Genomic DNA, 21,196 nt, shown 5'->3' with positions numbered 1-21,196 from the left:
ACAGTGCGTTGGCTCATAGATGTGACATACTGATTGTGTCTACATTCTTATCACATACTTGCAGTGACATACCTTACTGTGTACCTTACGTGAATGTTATTATATGAAAAATTGATTGATCATATTTTAAATATTATCTTATCTTTCAGATATATTAACGGGATTAAAAAGTATACCTGATAGGTATCAGACATTCCATTAATAATAAAACTGCTCTCTTGTATGCTTTATTATACCATCATTTATTATAAGATTGTTGATTACATTTTGAAGCAGAACATTTGCGAATGGACTGCACTCTCATGAAAGATGCTGGGTCAGTCACTGTGGCAAATGAAGTCCAAACTACTGTGTTCCTCAGCTGTCTGCCTACAGGTATTAAAAAGATTGTTGAATTCAGTCTGCCAGGCTAGGTGATCTTTAGCCTCTTTGCCGAGGTCACTAAGGGTCCAGCTGGCAGTGCTGCTCCATCTAGTGTACAGAGCTAATAAGGCAAGCAGAAATCTATCCAGCCCTACCTATTATGTACAATATTCTACAAGTACCCGTCTCTGCACAAATGTTGAAGACTGTAGCTGGCTGTGAAAACAATTCATGATTGAATCAATGAGTTAAACTATTAAAAAATATATAATAATAATAATAATAAAGCATTATGCTGTTTCACCTTGCAGTATGCATCTGCCAGTGAATAATGCTACTCCTTTTACTAGTTTGGAATCTCCTGTTGTGATTTTTAATCCTTACAGCCTCTCCTAGCTGACAACTGAGGACTGAGTTTAAAAAAGCAAATGTCAAAAGATAAAACGTGGAGTAAAAGGATCAAACATACAGCTAGTTCATCTTTCACCAACTCAGGAATAAAACCTTTGAAAGAAAAAAAAAAATCAATAGTCTACATCAGTGTAACAGGCAAGTGTTGTGCTTCCCATATGTTTCTCTTCTGAGAGCTCTGCCCTCTGTTCTGTTTGATGTGTCAATGCTGACAGCCCAGAGCTGTAAGCTTTTGTACTACAGTACATCTACCCTTTTCTCCTCACAGACACCACTGATGAGCAGATACAAGCACAAGAAGTGTTTGCTTTGAATTTCAGCAACATCAACCACATCCACCCTGCATGTGGAAATTTTCACTGTGGTCAACGTTATTCCAATGGAGAAGAGCTGGAAAAATAAGGTGAAATGTCAGGAGAAAAATGCAATTTGAATCATTAGCTGAGGTTTTACCACCCTGTGGTATCCAGTGGTATGTGTTATCATACATTTACTGACACTCTGGTATCTAGTGCCAGCTACACTGTATTGGTAGGGTCCTTTGTGTCAGTCCTCATCACCACACTACATGATACTAGATCTGATCTCAGGTGGATCCCTCAGAGACAAAAATCCTGGGAAGATGCTTTTAGTAAACCAAGAGAATCCTTCCAACCCTACATGTAGGCGAATTTTCTGTCGTATCCTGTGATGCTTTCTGGGATTTCATGAGATGCAGGTAAGCGCTTGAAGACAGTTTAAATTCAAGTGCATGTTTGAGAAACTTATTGTTAATAAAAATGAAAGGACTTATTTTTCTATGTGCTGCCACTTCGAATGACCCAGAATTATTTACATTGCATTATTGAAAATATCACTGTAATCTTAGCTGGGGATCATGTCTCCATCCTTTTCATCATCTTCCATAATCACTGTTTGCTTTTCTTCTGTAAGTAACTTAGTCCCTTAAAAACAGAAGAACAAGAGAGAGAGAGAGAAAATGAATTTATTTAAAATAGTACTTCTTCAGAAAACATCAGGATAAGAAGATTTTTTCTATCCTCTCTATTTTTTTGGTCCTAAATTAGTTTTTCTAACACCATGGGAGTTAGTCCTCATTTAGTTTTGGCACATCCATCTCCTCATGAACTAGAATTGGATCCCTGCGTTTTTAGCTAAAATTACCAAGCACTCTTAAATCCGGCATATTTCTGCTACCTGTGAAAAGACACACTGAAGATTTGTCTGGTAACCTGTTTGTTAAAAGGGTTTGGGAACCTAAAAAAAGAAAGAGCTTGCCTGGTGAAATAAATACTGTAATTAATATGTGTATGCATTCTTGCTTATGTATGTAGCAATATGTATATGTATATAGCAATATGTATATAGCAATATGACTTAGATTTCACAAATACAGATGCCACAAGAGACAAATGTTAGAATACCCATACACCAAGTACCATTCCCACTGAAGCTATATGGTATCAATAAACTGCAGAAGCAGCAGGATTAAGATTGATGTTAAAACAGACTCTGGTGTGTTACTGAAGACTTGGAGCAAGTATATGAATTACTGAGGCTTGGGGTTTGAACAAGCTTTTGAGGCCTATCTATCCTGTAATATGAGAAGAAAAATAAGACCCCATCCTTATCACGAAAGCACTGAAGAACAACATGACATAAACTTGAAAGAAAGTTTGATTACACAGAGCACACCATGGGGATTCCAGAAACCAGGTTCTTCAGATGTATGCATGCTATGTAACATATCTTCCATGTGTAAGTATTCTCTTCTTTCAAAGTCTTTCTTAACTAGATAGGTTGTGGATCATATCTCCCACAAATCTCTCCCCTTTTCTTGTTTTCCCTCTCTCTCTCACTTAATTAAAACAGTAAGACCTTAAGGTTTTATGTGATATCATAATGTCACAGTTACTTTAACTGCTCTCTTTATTAGAAATTAGATTAATAAAGCAAAGAGAGGACAAGGACAATGCATTAAAAATATTCTTGATCCCTATTTTAAAAGATTGTGTTGGTTTTGCCTGTTCCCAGCAAAAAACAAACGACCTGTAAGATATAGTTCATGGCCACCTTCCTTGGTGTAGAGGTCAATATAGTCTAAAAACAGGATGAGGGCAACCATTGAGCTGAAACCAATGAAATATCTCCCTAATTCAGTCTTAGTGTTTGCTTTTAGTCTGCACTAACCAGCTGAGCTGTTCTGTCAAACCAACCTGTTTTGCTTCTTTCTGCATTGAAGCACTCTGGACAGAGAAGGCTTTCAGCCTTCAGGAGTCTGAAAATAGAGCAGTACCACACAGGAAGATTTTCTTCAGCTTTGGAGTCTTTTTGAGATTTGATGAATTAATAAAAATATTAACCTATACTGATTTTCATTTGAATTACTTCCTGCTTCGTTTATATGAGGTTCTTGTGGAATAGATGGTTTCAGCAGGACCACGAGATAAACTGAAAGGTGTGCATGAATACTATTTTGAAACAAAAAGGACTTAATTTGTTCAAGTAGCAATTGAGTAACCATGATTATTAACAGCAAAGAATTATGTCATGTTATGGAGATGGATGTTAATGTTCCCCACTTTGAATTCTATTCAGCTGGAAGGTAGCAGCCAAGCAGAAGCATCCACCTCTCATGTGGACCTACAGGAGAAGCACACCAGATGCTTACCATGATCAATAGCAAGATGATGACTCATTTTCAATGAGTCATTTTAGTGACTGGTAAACTCCAAAGGTTTTCAGTAGTGTTCAAAACTCAAAGCCCAGAGGATGGTATAGCCTAGAGTTGCAGGCTATTAAATTTCTACAATATGGACCACCAGCCACTTCAAGAAAAACTGTGTGTCTTTAACATCAAACTTCTAATGTGAAATAGTGGAAAAGTGGTACATACAAATGGTATGATTTAGCTAGAATTATATTTATAACTCTGGGAAGTAATTTTTTTTTTTTGGTTTGATATGATGCCTCTGATCACTTGTGGAGAAACCATGCTTTACAGAACACAGTGAGGAAATTACAAGTTTAAAAGAGTACGTAGAATGTGGGAATTTGGGAACATTTGTAAATCAGTCTTTCTCTGTTTACTGTTCAAGTAAATCATTTAGCCTCCCTGTTTCTGTTTTCCCAGCTGTGCACATTATGAAATGCAGCTCATCCCACAAATCCATTTTAAGGATTGGTAGATTGTTCTGTTAATATCTGCCAAGAGATATGATTAAGAAAGCAGCATAGAATTACAGTGTAGTCATATTTTCCCAAAAGAACTTGCAAATACTTGCAATTTTTAGCTAGAGACTAGGACCTCAAAGGCTCACAGAGAGCTCATGAAAACTTCTATTAGGAAGCTCAGACGTAGGCAAAAGAAGTTGGGTTAGATCAACCATTTGCCAAGTACCACCTAGATCTAAACCTCTCCTCCTGGGATGTAAATCAGGAAACTGCCAAGAGGGCACCAGTTCCACTTGACTCCATATAGACAACTCCTGCAGCTGGGCTGGAAGATGACTAGAGTGCTCCAATCACATCCCCTGTGCAGGAAAGGGGCTGTGCTGCTTCTGTGCTATGCAGGGGTTTTCACTGAGCAGGGGAGTTAATATCCTAAAGGAGCTACCTTAACTGGGTTTGTAGGGCGTAAGAGAGAATGAGGGCTTGACACTGTGGTTTTACTAGTTATCTCTGATCTGATTAAGAAACCCTAGTCAGCCACATTTTAGGAACCACGCTCCCATATTTACACCTGTATTTACATTCTTGCTCAAACCCGCTAATCCTGAAGAGCTCTTAGAAATGCTTCAGTTAATTGAATATGTTCATAAGTAAGGATAGCAATAATGAGTGTCCCAGAGCTGAGTGCTGGCTTGGATTGAAGTTAAATCATTTACTGTTGTGTGTGAGGAAAAAAAAAAAATAGAACTGTGATTATGTTTTGTCTTCTAGTCTAATCCCTTTAGAAAGCCAAGGCATTGGCTGATTGAAGAGGAGCTGGCCACTGGCAGAGGTCTCTATTCCATGGCTCAGTTTTACACACACAGCACAATGTTTTTTGTGCTGCTGCAACAGGAGGTTGAAGCCTGAGTACATTTAAAAGAAAGGGAGGTTTTTGTGATGACCAGGCTTAGACATTTAAGTTGGCTCAGGAACTGATTTCCTTAGTCACCTGCAGACAACAGGGAGACATGGGTTCACCCAGGTAACAACATAAAGATCCTAATTTAGCAGCCACCTTTCTATAACTCCATTTTCCATTTGTATTGGATGTTTGCAAAGTGTAAAACTGATTCTACTTCTCATTCAGATCACGTGCATCCAGTAGACACATTATTTTTTGTCGCTTTGTGTAGCTTGTTTGACTTGTTTTATTTGTGATCGAGTCTCTGGCCACTCAAGGTGGAAGAGGACTGTCCTAGAGCACTTGTAACCAGCTGGTCAAAACAAAGAGAGATAACACAGCTGCCCTTTTAATCTACATTATCAACAAAGCTATTTGTGTGGACAGCTGCTTATAAAAAGATAATCTAGTAATTATGCTCTGTTACTACAAACAATTACATGGACTTTTTTCATATTGCTTTTGATGCACTAGGAACAGGGACATTTGGGAGGGATGAGAAGGGGAAACCCTCAGAAATCAGAACAATCCTCAAACACAGGTCACAAGAGGTACATGTGGCACTGATTGTGCTGCTTCCTCCTCCAATGCCAGTACCAGGGACACAGGGACAGAAAGGCCTTTCTATATTTATTTAGCTCACGTAGCCCTGCTGCGGCTTCTCAGGTCTCTGGGTCTATAATTCAGATGCTATTTTGCACAGCTGTTCCACAAGAGTTCAGTTTGTTTATTCTCTGTCTGCTACCTGATGGGATAACCCTGAAAGTAAACAAGTAGTAAATACCGGACCAGCCCTCAGCCACAATGAGTCACTTTTCCATAGCAAGACGCTGAGTTGCTGCCGGCAGCTTTCAACCAGCAGAGCTCTGTATGTTGGTATGTATCATGAAAATATGCATCCGTAGAGAGGGAACCACAGTCAAGCATTCACACATAAGCTGCTTTGCCCCCAATAGAACCAGAAGTCTGCCAGAGGGAATCAATCATTAGCAAATGGACCCAGGGAACAGGATCTGAAAAAGTTTTCTTCAGGGAGAGGCAGCATCTAGCAGGCTGCTTTGTATCCATGCTGAGTGCTGGAAGGTGTCTTCACCAGTAGGCAACAGTCATTGGAGGTATAATTGAAAACAACTGAAAAATGTATTAGTTTCTATCATTCTCCTACAGCAAACACACTTAGAAATTTGTAGCACATTTGAAAGTCACTGCATATTTTTTTTTTGTATTCTTTCCTTTTGAGTTTTGTGATTACCAAATCATTTGGGGATTGTAACATATTTCTGTCACCATATAACTTGTATTAACTTCCTGTTGCTATAAAACTTATTAACATTAAAGAAGTATTCATGGGAGGCAAGATGAGAAGATCCTTAAAATGATTATTTCACCCTTCAGTGCCTACTTGAGCTAATTAAGGCTAGGCTAGAAACATGAAGTAATAAGTGACTAGATGCTAATCTAACCAGAGTGTTGTTGAGATGTGTCAAGGAAATAATTCACCCTTGCTGCATCCTCTTAGCTAGCAATTACTTTTAAACCAAAACAAGAGTCAATCATCTCATCTTCACTGTCACACAGTTCATCTTTGATTTCTATCGAACACTTTTTTTACTTTCAGATCCTCCTTCTCTGCACATACCCTGAAGTCCAAAGGACACACTGCATACTCAAAGGTGCTACAAATGGCTGGAAGCAACTTTCTTGGGAGTGTTTTTGAATTGACCAAAATAATGCCAGTTTTCTTCCGAGGGCCACAAGGGTATTTGTTACAAATTATTTGATAAACTTCACCTCTGCTTCTGTTTCTGAATTGGTCCCTGAAAGACTATAATTTTTTCCTACCTAATTTATTTGTCATGTGAAATTTTGGGTGATTTGCTTGATAATTTCCTCCAGCGATTATATGAGCAGGTAATTATCAGTGTTCTATATTAAATATTTCAAAGTGGAGCATTTGCAGTTGGGCTCAGAAGTTGTATGATAGAATTAATTTCACCCGGCAAAAGATCAGACCAGGTTTCCAGTGACTCACTTGTGGAGCTTTAATGCCAGAAGCCATTTGGATACATGAGTTCAATGAGTGCATAAAAAAAACGTACTTTGCTTGGGCAGATCAGTTTGCAAGGAACAAGTATTTGCAATGCTTGCTGCCATAATCCTGCAAGCATAGTCATATTCCTCTCTGCTCTTGGAAGCTCCATGCTGATTAATGTAAGGTGCTTAAATGAAAAAATTTCTTGCACATTTGAGTCAGTCATGAAGGATCAGATCAATAAGAACAGTAAATGTCTAAAAATATAAGCACCTATTGTGATTGTTGAAGCCATTTACACACCTTATAATTCTCAGGTGTGCAGAAAATCCCATGGGTACCTAGAACTCAGGTGCTTGATCTACTGAGCTGTTGCTTAGTCACTCAGGGCCAAAGCATCTGTCACAGGACCTCTTCATCTGATGTGTCCTACAGTTTGGTTGTGCCAAACCACAGAAGAACTGGTTCATACTAGAGTTTCCTAAGGCAACAGGATTTTCCACTTTCAGCACTAGTTTTGGATCTGGTGTTTGTTGGCAGATTTGTTGTTGTTTTTCCTTCATTTGTTCATTCACTCATTCATTCATTTTTTGCTCCAGCCTGTGATCAGGAAACAGCTGGTGTATAGCATACATACTTGCGCTATTTCCTGCGTCCATGGTTTGCAGCAGTAATTAACACTTCCACAGTGCTTTACATCTTGAAAAGGCTTCAGACACATTGATGAATTTAGGCTCTTCTGTGATACAGGAAAGTGGGAAACTCAGCAAACAAAGGGTCTTAGGGCCAAAACATGGGTGGCTGAATCCATATGCTCATTGAACAAATTAGCTGCTGCACTGTGTATTGTGCCAGAAGCACAGAACTGTCTTTAGGGTGCTGTTAACTGCAAGTTCACAGCTTGGTTTCCTCAGTGCCTGCTAGGGACTCAAGTTAACAGGAGGTTCATCAGGACAGCTTTGTTCCAGGATGTTTGAGGCAGTGTGAGCTACACTGGTGCTGGTGGCTTTAAAATTTACATTGTGCTCAAGCTTGAAAAGCAGGGCAGTGGCTGGATTTTCACAAAAACAAAATCATCTCTGCATGAGATAATCATGTGACATAATGTCTCCTCTTACTCCCCTTCCCTTCTATCCCAAAAGCATGAGCAGTGGATACAGAAAGGACTTTCCGTGAACCACCACTGCTGCATACTTTGACCAAATAGATCCAGTTCGTCAGGAATTGCTGAGTACACTGGGCAAAACAACATCCTTTCAGCCTTGGAGCACCTTTAATTAAATTTCTTACCTATTATCAAGGGTGGGATGTGTATTGCAGGTGTATCTTTTCTCCTTGGCTTTTTCTGCTCCAGTTCAGTGATCTGAGAGCCTGGACTCACTCTCTCTCTCTGTGGCTTCTCTGTGATACCATACCTTTTCAGCAGATTATCAGAGAAGTCTGAAAGTATGCCTGCAGGAAAAATAAAAGAAAATGCCACGTTGGCCTTGCAGACACTGAAGAAATTTGCACCTGTATAACTTTCACAATTACTACTTTTAAGTAAGGATGCATGAGTATATGTTCTGCTCTGTATGGTGTGCCTTCTCTTCTGGATTTGCAACAGATTACATTTCTTCCAAGTCAATTATATCCCATAGGCTGTAGACAGTGACAGTCTCAGGCAGCTGGTTTATGGCTGTACCTAATGGGCTAAACTGTAGCCACCAGAAATCATGGTAAAGATGAGTGCAGTGCTCTGGTTCGGAAGCTTAGGCTTATTATCAAAGTAGTTTAATCATATGGATGATCAAGTTTCTGCATGGGAGCATTGTGGCTACTCCAAAGTGGCCTATTTTAACCAGAGAAACTCTTTACTCTTCATAAAATTGTTACCTGGGGTACAGAATGCAGCTTTCCAGGCTCTGAGCAATTTCCTAAGAGAGAGAATTACCGAGAGGCAGATACGTGTGAAAGCTGAAGAGTCAGGGGTGATGAGTTCAATATCTGGATTATAAATACTGGAAAATCCCAGTGAATCCCACTGCTTATTTTTCACTTGGTAAGTGTGACTTGTTGCAGGCACACAGGGGACCATGCACTTGGTTACTGGCTAACTCCTCTGTATATATGTAGCATGGGAAGAAGAAGTCAATGCAGTTGATACAAGAGCACAGTTCTCTCCCCAGAGAACACACAAGGAGATTGTGTTAGCAGAGGGAAATGACAAACATTTATTCCTCCTGCTGATCTTGGAAAATTATCAGGTTTCAGTGGCAGTCTCCTGCTCATTCTTCCCTCCCCCTGGTTGGTGGCATTTAGTTCTTGAACTTCAGAGGTATGTTGGTGCAGAGCAGCAAAGAGCATCCTACAAGGAGTTCCTTTGTTGCTGCGGTGGTTTCTGCTGTGGTGTTTCTTACCTAAACACATGCCCTTTGACAGGGTCCCCATATGCACAAGAGCTCTGCAGTTCCAGGAGGAGCAACCCACAGCTGGCCTGTGTGTGCCTCTCCTGTCTGCTCCCAGCCTCACTCCTGCTCAGCCTTCCCCTGGGCACAAGGAGGTACAGGGCCTGAACTGGATCCTTTTTAGTTTTGGACCAGATTGAATCTGGATGTCTAGCATCACTAAGCTGATGGAGATAAGCACAAACCATTTATCACCTAAAGGCAGTAAGACCATGAGCCCCAAGGGAGCATGTTTTTCAGGCACACACACCCACACACCTTGGTGTTCCTGTATGCTGTGAGAAAACCCTTTGTCTAACAGGGAATGCCTTTGAAAAAATCAGCCTCTCTCCATTCACCTGTATATTCTGGGGTGCACATAGCATGCAGCTGTGTTCCTGCCTACTTCCAAGGGGATGTAAAAAGGTCTCCCGGCCAATCCTCTAGGATGAACTGGGATTTTGAAGTCAAAATATGTATTACTTACCTGTTAGTGGTGGGGGTGTGTGTAAAGCTGGTGTATCTTTTCTCCTTGGCTTTTTTTGCTCCTGTTCAGTGTTTTGGGATGGCTGAATAGTTTTACCTTTTCTTGGTTTCTTTTTGAGGTCACAACTCTTAATCAGCTGCTCTGAAAGGTCTTCTGCATTAAAAAAAAAAAAAAAAAGATGAATAGAAATTGAAACTGAAGTGAAATAATAAACCAGATGGTGAAAATAAAAGCTTTAATACTACTGCTTTCATCCAAGTAGTCTAAAACACCTGTGGAGAAACATCTTCTAAATAGAAAGTCAATACAAGAGGCCTCTATGCCACACTACATGGGAGTCAAGTGACTTAGGTGGTCCTTCTGCTTTGTAGGTGGTAGACATAAAGTAGGGGGAGAAAGCTGTGGACAGTGGTGTGTTACATGGCAGAGGGAAGGCTCTATCGTCATGCAGAGGTCCTGTGTCCATCAGTTTCTCTCAGCTCTAACTGTGCAGGCTGTCTTACAGAGTTACAAGGGCACTTCTGTGAGGTAAAGATTTATGGGGAGTGGGGGGGTCAGCCTGAGGTATTGGCAAACCAAGCCAGTATATTGTTCCCTTCAAGAGCTGGCTTTATTTCCAGAGCCACTGAGCCGTTGGTGTTCACTTCCGATTTGCATAACTTTACACTGGATTTTTGGTTTTCTCTTCAAACAAGCCTTGACTCAGATGGTTGGCATATTTTTTTCTGCAAGGCTCTGCATTTCTGGGTGCTTATGCAAGCTGAAATTGTTGAGTCTAGCCTGTCATTAGCATCATCACACAAACCAAAACTTTGATTTCTCAAATGTTGCTTGGTTGGCTTCAGCAGGGCCCCCCAGCCCCCATGGACAACCTCCCGGTTAGATCCCTAGAAGATGCAGATCATATTTTCAGCCCTACTAGGCTTTCTGCATGGTCTTAACCATGCAAGTTAACTCATTTAACCTCCCACTGCCTCAGTTTGCCATCCCTTGATGGGAACATCTGTAGAGTGGGACTAGTTCTGTACTTATTTAACTACATAATTTTATGGAACAATTACATTTAGCATGCCGACAGTTATAGAAGTGTTGCCTTTTGCTAGAAATGCTGTGGCAGAGGCAGGACGAAGATACCTTCCTTACAGGCCAGACAAAGAAAGTTCATAAAATTCCGCTTGCCTGAGATGAGACACTTTTTTGACAAGAAATTGAAATTGCAATTGTGTTTCATTACTGTCATCAGAAGGGCAACAACGAGCAAATAGATTTTGTTTTCTGGGCTGCTGAATCTTTATGACAATTCTGCAAGGCTGGGGTGAAGCATTTGAAGCAAAGACCATGAATATGCAAAAAGCACATCTATCATATATTAAATCTGGTATTTAGGTGTCTGGTGGAGGTAAGATGCATCTGGTACTCTCAGTGCAAAAGTTATATGTGAAATAGGTTCAAGAGAGGACACAGATTGAAAATGAAGGGGGAAAAGAATTTAGAAAGCTGCCCCAGTGGAGGCAAAGGGGGGTGTTTGAAATCTGTTACTGAAATTGCATATGGAATAAATATTTAGGGAGGGATCAGTTATATCCTGGCTTTCAGTTTATTGTAGTATACCTGAAGAAACTGCTCAACTTTTTCTAGGGAAAAGAACAATGACACTTTTTCCTTTTTCCTTGTTAATTAACTTCACTCTAGAGCTTCAGCCAATATTTATATGCAAGTAAAACACTCTTTGCTTTTCCATCTGGCATCAGAAGTGTCGGCAGAAGGTGTAATCTATCGGGTTTCATGAGGACACAGTTGTATTGCTGGAGGGGAAAAACAGCCACTGGACAGGACCTAATGATGTGAAGACAACACCTCTCCAATTTCTGCAATGACATCATCTAATAACACTTACCTAAATGGTTACAGTGTGAATCTCGCTTGTCCAGTCTGTCTTCTGGGATATCAAGTGGCTGAACACATTCTGTTGACATCATTGAAATGGGTTTTTCTTCCCCTTTGAAACTACAGCACCAATAAAATAAAATTAAAAAAGGTGGCAGCATGACATAAAGCAGACGTGTCAGTGTTAGGCATGCACTTGCTAGCCAGATCAAGGCAAGTTCTTGTCTTCCAGCTGCTCTCTGTCATACAGTCTGCTGACCTGATTTAGCTCAAGCATGCTAAGAGATGCATTTATTCACAGCCTTGGTTACACATGTAATATCTCATTTTTCCACCCACTTTGCTGTAAGCAACCCACACAAGCACAGGAAATATATCAGCTCTGTGGAAGAATACTGCCTTTGATTGTCCAGAAAGTGCTATCACGTACACAAAGTAAATGCTACGAAATAGCATGTTTTGTTCTGTTTTCCGTCTACATTTTTCCTCAGCTGTAAACTAAGGATCATGTTTGTTGTTTATTATACAATCCAACTACGAATGCTGATAAGTTATTCTTACAATTCCAGTTCCTCTGAAAGGGCCTAGATACCCCCAAAGACCCAGGTGTGACAGCTGACTCTGGAAGATGGTCAGTGCCTACAAACCCCAGAGTTAATGTGAGGTAGGTGTCCTCATGGCCTTGGTAGGAACAGTGGGGACCCGTTTCATAAAGCTGCTTAAGCATCTGTGTTTGTAGGTCTCACTGAATCACTACTTTGGGCTTCAAAGTGTTTTATCCTTCCTTACTCATAAGTGTAGAGGGCCCTGGTGCCCACTCTCCCTACCTGAGCATCCCCAGGATCCCCCAAGCTGAAATTTGATACTGGACTTGGTCACTCTGGACCCACTCCAGATGTCATCACAGGGCAAAGCTGGTTAGACCATTTTTTACTGTCAATAATTTCTATTGTTGCTGAGCAGAAACCCATCAGAAAAACAGAGCAATGCTAGATGAAAAAAATGTCAATCTGAAGGTGTGTTATGCATGATCTGGGCATCACTGGCTTAAGCCAGTTACAGCTGTGATAGTTTCCTAATCACAACCTCTGTTCTCTGTTTTTGGGGAATAAGAGCAGACTATGACTTCCTTGTAGGGAGAAGGAAGGCAATGAAGAGAAAAAGCTGGAGGCAATATTAATAGTAGAAGGAAATGGGAAAAAAAGAGGAAAGAAAGGGAGATGGTGAAGGAAGGGTAAATAACGGAGAAAGGTGAAAGAAACGGCAATCAGAGGGAAAACAAGGAAAAGGAGGGTAAGATGAGAGAACAGGAGACTACTGTGCAAGTTCATTTTGATCTTGCTGGAGGTCAAGAAGCTACATATAAATGTAATGTATCCCTGTAAATTGCAGTGGTTTTTTGTCAGCAATAAACAGAACAGTAGGGCTGTTAAGCTCATTCCTCTGACTAAACTTGCATCTATATAAAGAACAATTAAACCTCAAGCAAAATCCAGTCACATAAATATTTGCCAAACAAAATATGAAAGGTCGCAATCATAATCATCCAATGAGGTAATTCTTCAGGGGATGGAAAAATATGTCCTAAACTCTACTGACTTCAGAATAAGTGGGGCAACACTAACTTACAGTAGTAAATGTCAGGAACATTGACTCATAATGTACTTAAGGCATTAACTCCCATACCCTTCAGTATTAAAAATTCACAGAAATTTGTAATATTCCATAAATTCATAAATATCTTACTGAATCACGCCTGGATAAGGGGTTCAACCTCTGTAGTATTGGCCCAGTCTAGCCTCACATCTGTACTAAATGGTTATACTGCCTAAAAACATCACTGGCCTTTACAAAAAAAAAAAAAAAAAAAAAAAAAAATCTTCCACTTAGGAAGTCCCTTCATAAAGAAATCTTTGAATGCACCTTAACATGGTATGCTTGCTCTATTTATTGATTTTATAAATAAGCAGTAACTATGGCTTAAAATAAAACAGTCAATGTTTCATTTAAAACATAAACTTATTATATAGCCATATGAAGAGTCACACTACATTTTGTGATTAGAGGGGGAAACTGTTTATTTCTTCTGTGCCATTTGATTTTATAGGATTTGATTAAAGTATGCTAGCTATTAGCTAAATATTATGATTGTGGGGATAACATTCTTTTCTGAAGATTACCCCGTTTAGGAAGTTTTCAGTAAAATCAGGGATACCATTTCAGATTATGGATCTTTTTAAAATAGGTCTTGAGTGAAAAAAATGTGGAAATAAGTAATAAAATTTAATTGTAAAATTAATAGTAACTTATACCATTAAAATTTGCTTAACACTAGTCTGATTTCACTAAGCTCTTTCATGGAGTTATTTCACCTAATGAAAATCAAACTTGTAAAGAGACTTCATCTAGGATTGGTATATGCAAATTATAAGAGGATGCCTTATTATTTTCTCTTAATTCAATAGATTGAAAAATAATTTTCCAAACTAAATCTCTTAGATCTGTCTTTATATTTTCACAGTCACAGACATCAAGGCCTCAGCATCTGCAGTGCTTTAAAATATGGCTTTACAGCCTAACTTCTGACCCCATTTATTTTGAAAAGTTTGCCTGGCAGAAAGCTTTGCTGTGCTTACAAATGTGTTTCCAATCTTTGTGACAAAAGAATACAAAGAAAAGGATTACCAGAATGCATAGTGGTGTCTTGGGTCTCTGTATGTTACATATGATGTGCGAAACTGTGCGTGATGTTATTTCCTGTCGCTGTGCATTACACACAGATCTCTCATTCAAAGGAGGTGATGTATGTGAGGATTGTAATGGTGCTTTCCCAAACAATTAAAATCAATTCCTGACACTAAAGAAACACATTCCCCAGTTATGTTTCATATGGAAAGGAAGACTGCCGTAGTGACTGTATTAAGTCATTAATATGCCTTTACAAATGGAAGCACATTCTCAGATTTTAGCGTGTTAAGTGCAACTCCTTTCCTACCCGCCTTCATGCTAACACATTTTGTGCTCTCCTGCAGTCAGTCACCTTCTAAGGCAATGCCTGCTATTTAAGTGGTGGACTACGATATTTTTTTCTTGCACTCTATTGTATCTCTTAGCATAATGAGCCACATTCATCCTTCTTGCAGCTTTAATGCTTACAGTGAAGCTCTAAATCACACTCAGCAGGAGACACTTTCTGAAATGGATATAGATTATTCCATATGAATTAGAATTCAATAGTCACTTAGCCTGAGACTTTTGTACAATACATCCAGGCTGTACCAACCTCCCACAGAGATGTGTGCTCAAAGGAGTCACCTGGAGTCTCTTGTTTTTGGGAAACGACAGAGCAGAGATGCCTTAAATGTTTCTATAAAGGCTGAGAAGGAGTTCTGGTTTTGCCTACATAGTTTTTTGTTTGTTTGTTTCCTTGTTTCCTTGTTTCCTTGTAAAAGCATTCAACATCAGATAGGACATATAGAGATAGAAGAGCAAGAAATGATAAGGTACAACTGATAGCTACTTCAGCCTCACATGGACTAGCTTTCATGCTGACTCACTGTCATATAATAGCAGGACTCCTTTTGACATACACTCTTGTAAGAGATGGGAATTCAAATGAAACAATACCTGAACTTTTCACTTTCTAAATGGCACCTTTGGTATTATGTAGCTTAAAGCAAATACTCTGAATTGTTGTGGGTTGTTTGTTTGTTTGTTTTGTTTTCATTTTTTGATTTTTGTTTGTTTGTTTTATCAGAAGTCTTTGGTGATTGGAGTGCTCTGATATGGATATCCAGAGAAAGGAGACGTACAGCTCATACCGCTCACTAACATAGTCTCAAAACACATACACACACAAATGCATGCAAATAATAGAATTCTTTTCTTTGCCTAAATTGTGGGGCTTCATCAAAAAGTCTGCCAATACAACCAATTCTAGGGTCCCATTAGATATAAATATTTTACCTAGAGATGGACAAAAAGACCATTTTTCTTTTACCATTTTACTGTGTGGTTAGTTTAATGCAGATTCTTGTCTCAAGTGGTCAGGGTACAGCTTAAGGAAGACTCAGAAAAGCCACTCTCAGAGACTTCTTCCAAAATGTTATAAATTTTTGAGGTCATCTGATCATGTGACATTCAAACCATCTTGAAATGAAAGCTCATGAGAAAAATCTCCCTTGTGAGGTAGAAAACTAAAGGTTTGAGGATAGAACTAAAGAACTGGACTTTTCTCATTTGATTCTGACCTAGACTTTGGATAGGGGAAAGTTGAATCTGCATTTCTTGCCTGCTCCTAAGATTTTCAAGTTTTTAAGTGTTATGAAGCTACATGGAAATTAGGTGCCCATATTTATTTGGAACCAGACTAAAGGGACGGTGCAGTTCTCAAATGAGTCATGACTAGGTGATTGTTCTTGCCCATAAGATGGAGAAAAGATTTTCTCTTCTTCAATTTTTATCAACATTTACAGGGGCTAATTGGGCACAGACATCAGTAGTACTCACCATTAAGGACATGACTTGTTACACATACACGTCATTTCCTTTCATTTTTTCCCCTAGAATTTGTAAACTGCCCTTTTGTAAAGTCTCCACAAACTGCTTTGGAGGGCTTCAGTAGGCGATCTGTTGCTGTCCATGAGCATAAATGTATTTTTATTTTTTTGGTCAGAGGAATGTTTTGTTTCCACAATTTACAAAAATCCCCCCCAAAAGCATGCACTAGTTTGCAGGACATGCATCATCATTAACAACATCCTTGGCATGTTTACATGGACACTACCTAAATAAAAGTACTCTTAAGAGCATCCTTTTTCTAGGTGGCAGTAGGCAATCTGAACTGAATGGGTATTTGTTTTGATAGGTTGATAAAAATGCTGCCACAGAAGCCTCTATGACACCAGGTACCTATCTGCTCCTGGACCCCAAACACTTCTTAAGGACGTGCATCTTCTGTGAATAAAGATCATAGATCTGTACACAGATCACAGTACAGATCTTGGGGCAGTCAGACCACTCAGTGCAAGGCTACATGTTCCCTGTCAGAAGGGTGACAGAAGTTGTGTCCCACTCTTTGTTTTTCTTCTAATGGCATTTGTTGCAAGGGGAATGAAAAACAAAACAGAGGTTGTGGGCAGCCTGGAGTGGATTATCCCCTCACTATAACCTCGTTTGAGCCTGTGCTTGTGTCCTACTCCTGGGGAAGAAGCCAAAGTGATACTGGATGAAGGAGAGTTCAAGTGTAGAAATGGAGACAACTGGGGCCTTGGGGTGGGACAACATGCACACATGCTTTTCTGCATCCCCATATGCACAGGCCTGGCCTTGCTGCCACTGATGCACTCTACAGCTGGAGGTGGAAGCAAGTGGGACTACCTTACAGTGTGCTGCCACATGCAGATACGAGCCAGGGGCTACAACACTGAAGGCAGTGCTTCGCTACACTTCACTAAGAGCTGCTGGAGGATCAGGGTTTGCCCTCTGAGACTGGTATGTTTCCTTCAACAATGCACACCCTTATGCTCTCCTGACAGGCTTTAATTAATTTATTTATTTATTTATTTATTTTATTCCTTTGCTCCTCTCAGTCTGGTTTCAATGTACACAGGAGCAAGGAAGGATGGACAGGCTCCCAGCATCCTCACCAGCTCTTCTCTTCCTTCAGTAAATATGCAAATAAGACTTGTCCTCGCTTCTGTTGCACGTCCTCTGCAGGCTCCTACAGTGTCAGTAGGCACCTTATTTTCACAAAGTCATTCACAAATGTGCAAGAGGGAGTAAGATACCATCAGCTGGGTGTAGTCACCTTGCACCCACTTGCTAGCCACAGAGCTCATCTGAAACATTTCTGGGGCCACAGGGAATGTACTGAACCTGCAAATGTTTGGTTCCTTCAGCCTGCACCCAGCAGGCAGCCTTGGCTTCTCTACGGGCATCTTCACCCATTCCCTGCTCCTATCCTACCCCTCTACAACTACTTCCCAGGCAAATCTTGTGAACAAAGCAAAGCAATCCATCTACTGCAGTTGGAGTAGAAATTTGATGCCTTAAAAATAGAAAGTCTGGGTTTTCTTGCCTTGCACTCCAAACTTTCCATTACAAGTTTTGCTGTATTTTTAACATTACTCTCTTGGAGTGGCATATTCCTGGGCACACAGAACAGCCTCACATTACTGTGTAGAGTTTCTTCTTCAGTTATTTGAGCAAAAGGCATTTTTTTTCTTACCATTCTTGTCAGATTACTCTGATTTTTTTTTCCCTAAAGCATACTTCAAACTTCTTAGGAAATATTTAGGTGTTTGAAAGGCTGATGCTGGTGTCTCCCTCCATCGAAACTTTTGCTACTAATAGTTGCAAAAGATCCCACAGAACTGTCTGGGTGCAGGTTTTTGTCACACACAGTGCATTTCTAGGGTTAGTTCAAAAGCCAGTCTGGGCGGGGGACAGGGTACCAGTACTTCTCATAAACTTGTACAAAAATAATCTCAATTTTTTAACTTTGATCAATGGAAAAATATGCAAAGGTTCTGGCAACAAAATTTTTGTCTTTGAGAAAATAAAAAATGCAAAATCTTTCTTAATTTTTTCCTCGAGGTGCAAACTAACCCTTGCACGTGACAACCCTTTGTAGCAGCATAAAGAGTCCCAATACCAGCTCCCATTCTGCTCCTTACAAAGTGTCTCACCCCAGCAGTAAAAGATAGTTGAAGCAGTTGTCTCTAATGCCCTCCACTCCCCAGGACCCCATCCCGTTCCTTTCAGCCCCGGTGCAGCCTCACCCCAACTTTCCCTGCATGGGAGCATCCCCAGCCCACTCCCATAGGGTGGGGATGTGTGGTACGAGATTGACCTCACTGGTGGTGTCTGCTAGAGGAAAGGGAAGAGAAAAAGAAAGGAGTGAAGCAAGAGGCTACCCAGGCAGGAGGGCGGCTGCAGTACTTACGGAGTGGTGCCGGGGAGGGTGCGATTCGGCGTTGGGGCTCCCTGGAGCGCCAACTTTCCGTGCTGGGGTGCCGCTGGGCGCTGCTGCCCGCCTTATCTAGGGAGCAGTAGGAGCAGTTGCTATGGCAATGCTGGGATCAGGCGTCCTTTGGGAGGCTGGGAATCAGCATCACCGCTGCCCTGCACCCAGCGGGTCCCGGTGGTGTAGGAGAGGGGTCGGGATGGGGGACACCGGCAGTGCCTCAAGGAGAAGGCATCTCTCCGGCCAGGAGACCAGGCTGCTGCACTCAGGGGGCAAGAAGGCATGCAAAGGTTTTGGTGTGTAGCGAAGGGAGCCAAAATGCAAGCTGCAGCCACCGTGTCAAGAGGCGCAAGGGAAACAGCAAGGGGAGGGAGCGAGTCTGATGCCGTCTGGGACCCAGGGGAGAGCCGAGGATAAAAGTGGAGCGAGGAGGCAGGGCACGTGTCTAGGAGCAGCACCAGGAGCACTGAAAGTGATGGACATGCTGAGGTTTGGCGATGACTGTGGTATTTGTTTGTGTAGCTGGCCACAGCTAGTTACACAAGCATGGTATTTATGGGGCCAGGCAGGGAATCTTCTGTGGCTGCCTGTTGTTTGCCAGCAGAGACCAGTCTCTCCTATTTTAGCCCACCGCTTTGGATGGAGCTCTTATTTCAGCCGAGGGAAAACTATGCAAACATGCCTGATGTTGGAAAAGCTCTGTGAGAAGCACTCTACTCAGTGGTGGGATTGTGAACTGCCCCTCTCTTGGTATTCACTTGCAACCAAAATGCCTTTTTCTATTCTCTTTCATTAAAACATCCTTAAAACACTGTGACTGCTCACAGTTTTTTTTTTTTTCTTTTCAGTTTTCTTCACATTTTTTCCTCCCACTCAGTAACTTCAGTTCAGGAGCAACAGCATGCGGTGCATGCTTTGAATCAGTTGGGGTTTCTTTCATAAATAATATATGTTCAGATGGCCCAAAGGGGCAAAGTGCTAATTCCCATTTCTGCAAACTGTGCAGCACCCTCAGATCCTCTGTATTTCAGACACAAAGTGTGGAGTAAATTAAATGCTCACAGGACACCACCTGACAGCAATACCAGCTTTCCCTTTTAACGTCTGGGAGACACAAACACATTTATTACCTTGCAGAGTGTAATTTGTATGTGTTTATTTGGCTCAGAAACTCATCTTTAAAAGCAAACTCATAAAGTCTTAAATCACTACTGAAAAATGGATTATAGGATCCTACATAAATTACACTAAGAATTTTTGACAAGATTGAGTTCTCTAACTGGAAAAAAAAATATATATCTCCAAACCACATAACCCCCAAACTGCTTGTAAAAATAATTATGTTTTTTTAAATCACCCTTTTCCATGTAACTTTGATTTTGCTTTCAACATTGTCAAGACCACCCTGTTGCAGTCAGTTTAAAATAAACTTTGTTTTACATTGAAATGCCTTTTACTTAGAAACATAATTTATTTTGCATTTTTCCATGAACTTAGCAAAATCAGAATGAGCCACTGAAAAATGGGTTCACAAAACAAAAACACAAATCTGACATATGCTTTGAAACTCAGCTCAGGGTTGCCTATCACATTTTGATTTTCCTGATTGGAATAGTCAGTCAGTCATTTATAGCACTGGAAAAATTCCCTGAGGATGAGAAAATTGTTTCCTGTTGTAGTCCCCAGATCCCAGGGATGTTTTGGGAATATTACAGGATAGCTTTAGTCAAGAGAAAAGGAGCCTATTGCACTCAGCAGGATCACACATCCAACCCTATCCACCTCCTACATTTGTCAGGTGCTGTATGATGCCACAAAACGTTTTACTGTAGTAGAGAATTTATCCCAGTCTTTCCAGAGGAACTTTCACATTAATGGTGTGATGGAGGATTTACTCCCTGATCTGATCTTTTAAATGTTTACAGTTGTTGTCCTGCTTGTAAGAAGGTTGGGACCCCTTCCAGCTTTCTAATCCTTCCTGCTCAGTTATTTCACAAGCACAGCCTGGAAAATAGTCTGAGTCTGTAACAAATCTGCACTTTAACCTCCTTCCCTTGTATGCAAGTATTCCCATCAGCACTTGGGGAACTCATCTTGTAATTAAAGATAAGCACATGTCTAAAAGTTTCCAGGCTAGTGCTTTAGAAGACAGGTGGTGCAGCTTCGACAGATGGGAAAGGAGAGGAAAATATAATAGAAACCAGATAAACAAGCACACGTATATATATATGTATACATATGTGTATATATAACTATTACCTACCTATGCATGATATTTTTACATTTATTTATGGCTTGCTTTGCAATTCAAGGGTCAAAATTGTGAATGTCCAAAGGGCAGTGAGAGTTTGGCCTTCCTTTGATACTTTTTCATCTTAAAATCTTTCCTCTCTGTACAAAATAGCTGGCTTACTGAAGCTTTTAAGCAAAGCATAAGAAAGTAAATGATTTTTTTTTTCAAGATGCATGGTGTCCCCTGATGTTACACTTGTTGTTACATAGTAGGTCT

At 40.5% G+C, this 21,196-nt stretch overlaps 1 protein-coding gene across 1 annotated transcript; it reads right to left on the bottom strand.

Annotated features, from left to right (window-relative positions):
* Window positions 1–226: 226 nt before the first annotated feature.
* On the bottom strand, window positions 227–19,072 carry PPP1R17 (protein phosphatase 1 regulatory subunit 17). The gene is made up of 5 exons (XM_040549534.1): window positions 18,667–19,072; window positions 11,731–11,840; window positions 9,834–9,986; window positions 8,211–8,372; window positions 227–1,718 (listed from the first exon to the last, which is right to left on the bottom strand). Exons 2-5 carry the CDS (start codon window positions 11,810–11,812, stop codon window positions 1,639–1,641), a joined length of 477 nt encoding a protein of 158 aa, XP_040405468.1. The 5' UTR covers window positions 11,813–11,840; window positions 18,667–19,072; the 3' UTR covers window positions 227–1,638.
* Between the last annotated feature and the right edge of the window lie 2,124 nt (window positions 19,073–21,196).

Source organism: Cygnus olor, chromosome 2, assembly GCF_009769625.2.
Source record: "Cygnus olor isolate bCygOlo1 chromosome 2, bCygOlo1.pri.v2, whole genome shotgun sequence".
In the NCBI taxonomy this organism is placed as follows: domain Eukaryota; kingdom Metazoa; phylum Chordata; class Aves; order Anseriformes; family Anatidae; genus Cygnus; species Cygnus olor.
This window is presented reverse-complemented; position numbering and strand designations above follow the sequence as displayed.

What these genes read in the sequence shown, in the direction of transcription:
- PPP1R17 (XM_040549534.1), bottom strand. Translation starts at nt 11,812, where the DNA reads ATGATGTCAACAGAATGTGTTCAGCCACTTGATATCCCAGAAGACAGA. An exon ending in TTCACACTGTAACCATTTAG is followed by an intron (nt 9,987 to 11,730) that starts GTAAGTGTTATT and finishes TTTTTAATGCAG; the next exon opens with AAGACCTTTCAGAGCAGCTG. An exon ending in CATCCCACCCTTGATAATAG is followed by an intron (nt 1,719 to 8,210) that starts GTAAGAAATTTA and finishes TCTGTTTTTAAG; the next exon opens with GGACTAAGTTACTTACAGAA.